This window comes from Sciurus vulgaris, assembly GCF_902686455.1.
Source record: "Sciurus vulgaris genome assembly, chromosome: 10".
Taxonomy (NCBI): Eukaryota; Metazoa; Chordata; class Mammalia; order Rodentia; family Sciuridae; genus Sciurus; species Sciurus vulgaris.
In genome coordinates this window covers 102,673,224-102,684,564 of record NC_136470.1, presented here as the reverse complement: position 1 = coordinate 102,684,564, position 11,341 = coordinate 102,673,224, and the positions used below count along the sequence as shown (strand labels likewise).

At 38.0% G+C, this 11,341-nt stretch overlaps 1 protein-coding gene across 3 annotated transcripts in view; it reads left to right on the top strand.

Annotated features, from left to right (window-relative positions):
- The first annotated feature begins 242 nt into the window (after positions 1-242).
- Positions 243-11,341, top strand: part of PRKCI (protein kinase C iota) — a 72,408-nt gene continuing 61,309 nt past the window's right edge. Inside the window, exon 1 of one of the 3 annotated variants that reach the window (XM_079155785.1) lies at positions 243-1,169. In XM_079155785.1, the coding sequence (XP_079011911.1) occupies positions 1,069-1,169 (101 nt within the window). In that variant the 5' untranslated portion in view covers positions 243-1,068. Of the gene's footprint in view, positions 1,170-1,332; positions 1,557-11,341 lie in introns of those variants that run through there. The other 2 variants (XM_079155784.1, XM_079155786.1) reach the window with 2 other exon arrangements.

Below are 11,341 nucleotides of genomic sequence, written 5' to 3'. Positions count from 1 at the left end.
CCTTGGTTAGCCAGTGTCCATAGAACAAATGTTGGTTGGTTAAGTATTTATTGTGCATCTATTCCATCCAATGACAGTGCACAGGGGTCCAACTGTGGGGGCCGAGAAGGAAGAAAAGTTTGCTTTCCAACGTATCTTCTACTTGTTTCTCCATTTATTACATTCATTAATACGTTTGTTACATATTAAATGCCATAAAAGAGGCTATGCAGAGCAGGAAACCAAATGTTCCCCCAAAGAAGCACTGTCATTTAGGTGATTTAAGTAATTGGAAAGGAGAATTCATCAGTGAATAAAGTTTGGATCCTGACGAATCTCAGTGATTTTCAGTGCCCTCAGATGCCCAAGTTGTATTTAGGATCTCCACGCCCACAGCACCCGGGGGAGCCAGAGAGTCAGACTATCAGCAAGAAGGCGCGGTACACCACACGTAAGGAACAAGTCCCAGAATCCCACCCGGACTCCAAGTCCCAGAAACCCGCACGACAAACCTATCCCAGGTACCAAGAAGGCTGGCCGTGGGCGCGACCAAGTTGGGAACTGGGGTGAGAGACTATAGTATTTGCCCCCCACCATGTTTCCTGAAGGGAAGAGGCTTTTTACAGAACGATAATCCTGAATTGTCTACTACGGCTCCCATGGAAGGCGCGATTCCGGAAGGTTTGATGCTATGGCTAGCGGCTCCAATTGGCTCGGTTCCTTTTGCTGCCCCCTCAAGGATGGTTCGGCCCGGCACGAAGGCTCCTTGAACTGGTCGGATGGTTGCGCCCGCCCTCCCCGGGAATGTGGGCCTTGGGAGCCCGCGAGGTAGGAGGGGCGGCGGCGGCGGGGAGGCGTGCTGGGCCCGGGCGGCGGTGGAGGCGGCTGCGGCCGCGGGCGGTGGGAGGAGCCGCGGGGTTCCGGCTGCCCAGGAGAGGCGACCCTTGGGTCGGCGCCGCGGGCGAGGAGCGCAGGTAGGTGAGCAAGCGGCAGCCGCTCTCTTACCCGCTCGGGCGGCGGAGTGCACAGCGGCGCCCGGCGCGCCCCCCGCACCCTCGGCCGCCGGCGTCCAGGCGGGGCACTGAGGAGATGCCGACCCAGAGGGACAGCAGCACCATGTCCCATACGGTCGCGGGCGGCGGCAGCGGGGACCATTCTCATCAGGTCCGAGTGAAAGCCTACTACCGCGGGTGAGTGTCTCGGAGCAGGGGTGTGGGTGGGAGCAAGAGGAAAGGCCAACTCGGCTTGGCCTAGAGGAGGGAAGGGTGAGGGGCTGGAGGTGTCGTGGGTGGGTTGGGCCCCGGGCGGGCGGGCGGCTCCGGGGTGGGGGTTGGTGACGAAGTGATCGGGGGAGGAGCAACTCGGCACCAGATTGTAGGTACCCCAGGTGTGGTATCGGGCCTGGGGAACCGGGGGCTTGCGCGACGGAGTGGAGTCCGAGAAAAGGAGCCTTGGTACAGAGTGTGTGCACCTGATGGGGACGAGACGCTCTCCTGCTGAGAGATTTGCGAGGGCTCTATGTCGTTCGTTTAGGTGTATTTGGGGTTGAGAGTTGAAGATTCCTAGTCACGTCTCAGGTAACCTCAGTTTGCTCAGGGTTTAGAAGACAGGACTGTTTCAGTTGCTGGCCCTTTCGATTCCCAGCAGGCCTAAAGCCTCTAGTTTTCTAAGTCAGGGTTATCTTTGCCGAGGAAGAGTTCATAGAGTGCATCCAGGCTATGGTCAGACCAGTATGTTAGATATAGGAGTCATACTTAGGAGTAAAGTTGGTGACATTTTCAAGGATGTGCATTAGGTATTTTGTTGTCAAGATTAAGTGCGAATGTGTAATGAAAATTTTGTGGACCCTTCTTTGTTAGTATTGTTTTAAGGACCATCTGATAGGGTGAGATACTGTAAGGGGAGAAGAGGAAGAGGCACAGCTTTAAATTCTGTGGTCTTTCCTCATATTATTACCTAAGCTGTAAGTACTTTGATTAACAAATAATCCTGAGATCATCGTGTTAAATCACATTCTGTCATCAGTGACGCACAGTCCTCCCCTTCTTTTGAATTCAGCTGTGGTTTGAATTTCTTGGAGATAATTATGTTTAGGAGCATTAATAAGGTGAAAGGTGAGTGTGAGCACAAAGTTTGAGACTAAGGATTAACAGAAAACCCCACTACTTTGGCTCAGTTTTGTCTAGGCAGAAATAAATTGCTTAAGGAAAACAAAAAACAAAAACTCAAGGACTACAAGATTGAAACTGCAGTGCATACTTTTACATTCCTGAGAGGATCAGTGAAGATAGCAAACTTTCAAACTGCCTCTCTTGTTTTGATTTCAAAGAAAATATAATCCCCATATGTCTTATTCATTAAATGTAAGGATATACTAGTTTATTTTAAATTATGAAGCCTCTGTCTTCTGTAAAGGTTGACTGCATTCAGTAGTTTATAAGAGTTATATTGGACAGTATCATAACTTTTTTACTTTAAAACACAAGAAAAAGAGGTTTTTGATTTTAAAAACAGTACCAATGAATTGTGTTTTTTTGTTTTTTTTTAAATGTTTGTAGCTGTGTTGCCCATTTTGGTTCATGGTCACCCATCAATTTAATAAGATGAGAAAAAAACTTCCTTTGCTTTTTTTTTTTTATTGATCTAATTCACAATTTGATAGATGAAACAGTTAATTTTGGAGTATGTTCCATTTTATAAAGTTGACAATCCAGTTGTTAGGTGCAGGAAGGTAGTTTTTTTTTTTTTTTTTTAAGGTATATGATTATTGACAGTTCAGCAAACTAGATTTACCATGCACATGGTAGGAAAAGTACAAATTGTACAGAGGTGTAAAATAAAAAGTGTCCCATTTCATCCCCTCAACTTCCACAGGTTACTACTGCTGGCAGTTTATTTTCTAGTTTTTCTAAAGGTTAAATTTATTACTTTCAAAGTTGTACTTTCACTTCTTGATGTATCCATTTCAGATTGTATTTATTGATTCTTTTCATTAGAAAGACCTCTGTCTCCTGTCTTTTCAGTGCCTTTAAAGTTTTGACTGTTAAGCTATTTAGTTCTCTGTGTTACCTTCTTGGTTTTAAATAATCTAAAATCTTGAGTTACTAAATTTTTATGACATCCAGTGACACTGAAAGATAAAGAAATTAATGCTTTTTCATTTTTCCTACTTTTATTTAATAAGTGTAAATAGACATAATAAGTGAAAAATATTGTAAATGTCTCCTTTGTTTCCATCCCCCCGTTTTATTTTGGTGGACTGGGGATTGAACCCACAGCCTCCTGCATGCCAGCCAAGTGCACTACCAGTGAGCTATATTTGCAGTACAGCTTCTCCTTTGGAAAGAAATCAGTCTGCTGTGCTTAAATATAGATGTTCTAGAGATACTTTCTTGACTTACTGATCCAATGAAAAAAAAGAAAAGACTAAGGACATACAGCCTTTTAGTTGTTTTAACTAAAATTTCTCCAACACATTCAAATTAACTTTTGTTTTTAATAAAACAGGTATTGAACTCAGGGTCTCCTACCTTCTAGGCTCCATCACTGAGCTACATCCCCAGCCCTAACATTGTCTTTTAAAACCTAGAATATTTTGCTAAGGAAAGACACAGTAACCCCTTGCCCTTTCATGCTTTTTATTCTACAGAAGCCTCCTAATAGTACCTTTATTTTAAGACATCAGCACTCTCTAAACTGTAAAAATTTCTGTCCTTTGATATTAGATCTTTTAAGATTATGTTTATTAACAGTCTAAACTGATGGTTATACTATTACATAGTCAGCTGTTCATCAATATATATGAAACTAAAATGAGTCACCAATGGAGGGTAATGAGTATACAGATTGGCTAACTAGAACACCTACCTGTTATTAAATACAAAATCTCCTCTTTGTACTAAGAAATATAAGGACAATTTTGTTTAAAAAGGTTTTCTTTTCCATTGGATCTTTTGAACAGACATTATTATCATTTAACTTTTCCCCTACTCTCTTCTAACAGTATTTCTTTACAGTGAATGTTGAATCTTGAAATAACCAGATGTTTTTAATGAATAAATTGCCTTTTTCCTTCAGCAATATGTATGGTATTCTTATTCTGCTAAATTTGATCCTAGTGAAAGTGTGATGTCTTCCTAGATATAATAAACATTTAATTTGATTTTTCCCCCTAGTTTTCAAACAGGTGATTAATAGCACTGAGAATCTGATTTTATGGAGACCAACCTAAGGGTTCTTGTCTCATGACCAGCACCCTTCTTGCCCCAACATGGGAGCTTTTCAGTGAGTGACCTTTTTCAATCATTACCTAGTGGTGTTAGTTTGGAGGAAGAGAAACAGGTTTTGTTGGTTAGTGATAGATTGCTATTGTACGTGCATATCCTTATATAAAGTTTTTTGATATTATGGGATAGCATTTAACCACAGAATGTCTGAACTGCTCATTTCTTTATATTATATCTGTATGGGAAATTTTGCAAATAACTTTTTAAAACACTGTTGTTGAACAGTGATAACAATCCATAGGATACTTTCTGTGCACGTCTAGAAACAAAAAGGATTGTTAACAAATCTTTTTTTCTTTTTTGGTAGTGATGGAGGTCAAACCTAGGACCTCACTCATGCTAGGTAGATGTTCTACCACTGAGCTGCATCCCCAAGTTAAGATTGTTAACTCTGGGGGCTAGAATGTAGCTCAGTGGTAGAATGCTTGCCTAGTAAGTATGAGGCACTGGGTTTGATTCTCAGCACCACGTGTAAATAAATAAAGGTCCATCAACAACTAAAAAAATATTTTAAAAAAGATTGTTAACTCTGCATATTTGGACTCCATAGCTGGTTTGGTGAAAGTGCATGTAGGATTTTTCTCACTGTAAACAAGTCTTGTCAAGACTTGTTTTGAGAAGTGTTGCAAAATTATTTTAGGACTATACTTTAGTAATGATTCTGGGAAAATAAAAACAGTATCTTGAGGTAAGGGTTGGGGGAATGGCAGCAGGTTGGTCCTAATGTTTTTGGCACAGCACTCATAGGGCAGCTGATCCGTAACCTGACCAGAGGGAGACATGGTGGCTTACTGCCAATTAAAAAAAAGAGAACAAGAGAGAAGGAAAGAGAGCAAATAAGAAACCCTATCAGAAATTTGAATGAAATAATATGGAGATAAATTCCTTGTCAGCACTGGGGACTGAAGCTGGAGTTGGAGAAAAAGGCAGGTGAGGCCAGAATTGACTCCTTGCAAACTTGAGGTCTACAGAAACAAAAGCTGAGAAGGAAGAAAGGGTTCTGTACAGAAAATTCTCCCTTGAGGTCTTTAGTTCATGATAGCTTTCTAATAGAACTCCTAGGTCTCTAACCCCCACCCCCCCTTTTTTTTGTTTTTTTTTTTGGTACCAGGATTGAACACAAGGATGCTTAACCACTGAGCCATACGCCCAGCCTGTTTTTTTATTTTTTTATTTTAAGGCAGGGTTTCACTAAGTTGCTTAGGGCCTCACTAAGTTGTTCAGGCTGGCTTTGAACTTGTGATTCTCCTGCCACAACCTTCCAAGCCTCTGGGATTACAGGCGTGTGCCACTGCACCTGGCTTAGGCCCAGGCCCCATTTTAAAGGTAACTTGAGTGTCTGTTTTTAATGGCTGACATGAGCCTGATTAAAACATGAATTTAAAAAATTCCAATCTTGTTTAGTTCTTGGAGGTTATTTGAGCTGTGTTTTGTAAATATTGTTGAACACCTACTATAATTCAGGGCCTAGACACGGAATTTGGAGGTAGGCGATATAAGACTCTGCCTTTGAGGATCTGAGAGACTTGTGGAGGGAGAGATAAATATATATTTGTGTGTGTTTACATACATATTTATAGCTTACATGTATATTGTAACTACATAGAATTATAAAGGATTAAATTTGATGTGGGGGAGCTTGCAGGTTGCATATAGGAGAGAAGTTTGGGTGAAGGAAGGCTTCTTAGAGGAAGACAAGTCTGCAGCTTTTAAAGGATAAGTAGGGTGGGGGTTTGTGCAGTGGTAAAGCACATGCTTAGCAAGCATGAGGCTCTAGGTTCAATCCCCAGGACCTCTCCATTTGCCATAACAAAAGATAAGTAAGTTTGTCTGGTGAATGATGATGTCATTCCAGGCTTTAAATAAGTGCTTGATAAGATTGGGGAATTAAAGACAGTTTGGTTGTTAGTCTCATTTTCATTCCCTATTAGAATAAAAAGTATAAAGTGGGCACTGATGAGAAATAAAACTAAAAAAGTTCTCAGGTGCTAGATCCTGAAAACCCTTGATTGTGACGCTACATAGTTCGGACTTTATCATTGGTAAAGATTTTAAGTAAGAGAGATACATTCATTTTAGAAAGATCACTCTTCGAAACAGGATAGGAAATGGATTGGTGGAGGATAAGACTAATTTGGAAGCTTATGAATAATCTAAGGAGATGGAAGGAAGGAATGAGTCAGATTTTAGGGTGTAGAAATGATATGAATTTGAGACATTGCCATTAGAGGAGTATGAAAACTCAAAAAGATTTCTTGTTTGAGAGTCTAGGGTATATAGAAGGAAAATATTTGTGGGAGAGGATAATTCATTGCCAAAACAATTTATTTTGAGTTCTGGGTACTTGTGAGGCATCCAGGTGGAATGTCCAGAATTAACTGAACATAATTTATTTTGCACCTGCTCTGTGTGGCAGGCACTATGCATGACAACTAAATAATGTGGGAATGTGGCTGAGAATGATAATAGAAAAGAAAATGTCATCAGTGGCCAAATACAGATCACAAAGACAAGGTATTGAAGTTAAATATAAAACAGAAACATGAAGTGGAAAAATCCCCCTGTAGTCTCACATTCCCACTTTTATAGGGGCAACCCTCATTAACTGTGTGGGCTATCCTCCATGATATCAATGTATCTATATGTAGAGACATGTATTCACACATAGACACACCCTTTTATTTTTCCAGTAGATGGGTTCATGTTTCTACACGTGCTTCAACTTGTTTTTTTTTTTTTTTCCATTCTTGGTCATCTTTTCATGCCAGGATAGATGGACAGATAGATAAACAAATCTCTTTCTTTGTAGTTGGTATATAGTGTTCCATAGTATTTTTATAGCATAATTTAATCTTTATGCTAGGAATTGAACACAGGACCTCACACGTGCTAGGCAAGTAGCTCTACCACTGAGTTACATCCCATCCCCATTGAATCTTTTTTTTTTTTTTTTCTGATTGATGAACATTTGAAGTTGTCTTCATTAAATCACTACTTTAAATAGTATTGGAGGAGCATCCTTATATTTAATATATTTGCAAACGGGGATAAAGATATTCTCATTTTAAAGTTTGATACTGTCCTCCTCAAGACTTACATTCTCAAAAGCAGTATATGAGTAAAGCTTTTTCCTTATGCTCTCATTGCTTGTTATCTGTCTTTTAAGTTTTTGACAATTGCATTGGCAAAATATGGTAACTTTCTAACACGTATGCTTTTATACATTATCTTTAAACTAATTTTATTGGTATTTTATAATAATACATAATAGTGGGATTTGTTGTGACATTTATACATGTACATAATTTGGTCAGTTTCACTTCACAGTACCTTCCCTTTCTCTCAAGTCTTATACTGGTCCCCTTCCTCTACTTTTCTGTTCTAATTTCATGAGATTCCCTAACCTCTTTTTCCCCACTTTTTTCTCTTCCATGTATGAGGGAAAATATATGCCACTTGAGTTTTTGAATCTTATTTCATTTAACACAATGTTCTCCAGTTTCATCCATTTTCCTACAAATGATATAATTTTGTTCTTTTATGTATGAATAAAACTCCCTTGTGTATATGTATCATATTTTCTTTATCCATCCATTGTCGATACCCGGGCTGGTTCTATAACTTGGCTATTGTGAATTGTGCTGCTATAAACACGGGTATGCATGTATCACTATTGTATATTAACTTTAATTCTTTTGGATAAATTCTAAGAAGTGGTGTATCTGGGTCATATGACAGTTTCATTCCTAGTCTTTTGAGGAACCTCCATACCGATCTCTGGAGTGGTTGTACTAATGTACAATCCCACCAAGAGTATATAAATGTTCCTTTCCCCCACATCCACAGCAGCATTTATTATTATTTGTTTTCTTTATGATTGCCATTCTAACTGGAGTGAGATGACATCTCTGTAGTTTTGATTTGCATTTCCTTGATGCTAAAGATATTGAACATTGTTTTCATCTATTATTTGTATTGTTTTAAGAAGTGTCTGTTTATTTAGCATTTACTGGTTGGTTTATTATTATTAGCATGGATGGTGGTAAGTTTTCTGGGTTCTTTATATATTTTGGATATTAATCCTGTCAGAAGAGTAACGGACAGCTGTTCTTCCATTCTTTAGGCTCTCTTCATGCTCTTATTCTTTTCCTTTGCTATTCAGAAGCTTTAATTTGATACTGTCCCATCATTTCCTGAGCTTTAGGAGTCCTACTGAGAAAGTCATTGCCTATGCCTATATGTTGGAATTATATGTTGGAATGTTGACCGTAGCAGTTTCAAAGTTTTCTGGTCTAATTCCTAAAATTTTTTATTTTTAGTTGTAGATAGAAATAATACCTTTATTTTATTTATTTTTAATTTGCCGAAGAGCACACCCGGTCCCTCGCATATACTTGGCAAGCACTCTGCCACTGAGCCACAAAGCGTTATTCCTAAATCATTTTCAGTTGACTTTTGTGTAGGGATCTAGTGTCATTCTTTTACATACCGATATGCAGTTCTCATAGCACCCTTTGTTTAAAAGCCTGTCTTTTCTCCATTGGATGTTTTTGGTCCCTTTGTCAAGGATCAGAGGACTGTAGCTGTATCTTCTATTCATTGGTCTATGTGTCTGCTTTCATGCCAGTACCATGCTGTTTTTGTTAGCATAGCTCCCTAGTATAAATTTAAAAGCAGGTGTTGTAATGTCTCTAGCATTGCTCTTTATCTTTAGAATGACTTTGGCTAATCTGATCTTTTATTCTTACATATGAATTGTAGGACTGTTTTTCTCTAGTTCTGTGAAGAATTTCATGGACATTTTGATGGGCATTGCATTGAATCTGTGATTACTTTTGGTAATATTGTCATTTTAACAGTATCAATTCTGCCTAGGAATGAATGTTGGAGATCTTTTCTATTTTCTATTATCTTCCTCAATTTCTTTCTTCAGTGTTCTATAACTTTTCATTGTAAAGGTCTTTTACTGCCTTGGTTAGATTTACTTATAGGGTATTTTTTTTTTTTTCTTTTTTTCTTTTTAAGGCTATTGTGAATGGAATTGTTTTCCTGATTTCTTTTTCAGTAGATTCATTGTGGATGCATAGAAAAGCTATTGATCTGTGTATGTTGATTTTGTATCCTGCTACTTTGCTGAATTTGTTCATTAATTGGAAGTCTGGTGAAGCTTTTTGGATTTCTAAGTATGGGATCATATCTGCAAACAGTGATAATTTGACTTTTCCCTGCTTGTATCCTTTTTATGTCCTTCTCTTTCCTAATTACTCTTGCTAAAATTTCAATTTGATGTACATTATTCATTTTGTTTCTTCTGAATTTTCTTCATGTCTTTTGCCTATTTTTCTGTTGTATTATTTTTCTTATTTGTTGATGGGACGCTGACATTTTGTCTTTTAAAGTTGTCTTCATTTCCCAATCTGTTGCTTATCTTGAGTTTTTCATTTTTGTGTAATCAAAGCTCTCCTTTTTTTCTCCCCCTCCTACCCCCCAGTGACTTCTTGGTTTGCTGCTTTAGGTAGATGTGGTTCTGGTCTAGAAATATTCTACTGTTTTCTATTATGCAGGTTTTTTTTTTTTTTAAGTTGTTGATGGACCTTTATTTTATTCATTTATTTATATGTGGTGCTGAGAGTCAAACCCAGTGCCTTACACATGCTAGGCAAGTGCTCTACTGCTGAACCACAACCGCAGCCCTGTGCAGCTTTTTAAGTAATTTTCTTTTCAGTAAGTATGGTATTTGGAAATTTAGTCATCTGTAGTGGTCTGATACAACTTATTTTTAAAAAATTTGTTCTAATGTCGCTTTTCTTGGATGATAGTGGTGATTGAATCCAGGAACACTCTATCACTGAACTACATCCCTAACCCTTTTTATTTTCATTTTGAGAGAGTGTTTTACTAAATTGCTGAGGCTGCCCTTGAATTTGTGATCCTCCTGCCTCAGCCTCCTGAGTCACTGGGATCAGAGGCATGCATTACTGCACCCAGTTACAAATTTGTTCTAATGCCAGTTTTGAAGAGGTCATCTTTTCACTACTGATTTGAAATAACAACTTTGTATATGATGGTGCTTTATGTTCTGTTTCATTGGATTTTTTTTAAGAGAGATCATTTTTATATATGCTAAGATTGGTTTAATCATTGTAATATTACAGTTAATTTTACTGTTATGGAAAGTCTCATTTCATTAATTTTTTATTTCCGAATTTTCTTGACTATTTGTGCATTTTCTTGCCTACATGAATTTCAGAAGGTTATTGTAGGTTCAAAAGGGGGGGGACAACAACAACAAAAATGTCCTATTGTCATTTTGATTTGAAATCGTATTGAGTTTATAGATTAATTTGAGAATTTACAGTTTTATCATACTGAGCCTGGCCTTAAAAGTATGTGGTATCCACCTATTTGTTTTTTTCATGTTTTTCAGCAAGATTGTATAGTTCCTATTCAAGTCTTATGTATTACCTGCTGAGTTTATTCATATATATTTTTGTAATTTTGTTGCTTTCATGAATGGCACCTTTTATTCTAATAGACTTTATACCATCTCCCCCCCCCTTTTTTTCCTATTTCTTTTGCTTACTTGTTTCTTATTTGTTGTTTTGTTTTGTTTTTGAATTGGAGTGTTGCTATTTTGCCCTTTTTTTTTAACTTTAAAAATAATGCAGCCTTCTTTTGTCTTTGAAATATGTTAAAGAGCATACTTTTATAATGTACCTACCCTACTTCCAACTATGGTAAATGTTTTGTGCTTGTTTTTATTTACTCTTCACAGTAATGCTCATCATCTCGATTTTACAGATTTTAGCATTGAGACTCAGTGACAATACAAAACTGGGTTTTAAGCTTCAAACAGAATTTGTTTTCCATTTTACTCTGTTGATGGGGCTTTAGAACACAGCTCTTTTGCTTTATTTTCAAATTCTTACTGTCGTTATTTTTGAGTCCATTTTCTGTCTTGATGTTAAAAACTGGAAGTCACTTTGTGACTTTTTTTTGTAATTAGTTAATTTGAAGGATGCTAGTTTAAGATTGTATTACTCTTCCATTCTCCCCAAACCCATATCCAGTGGTTT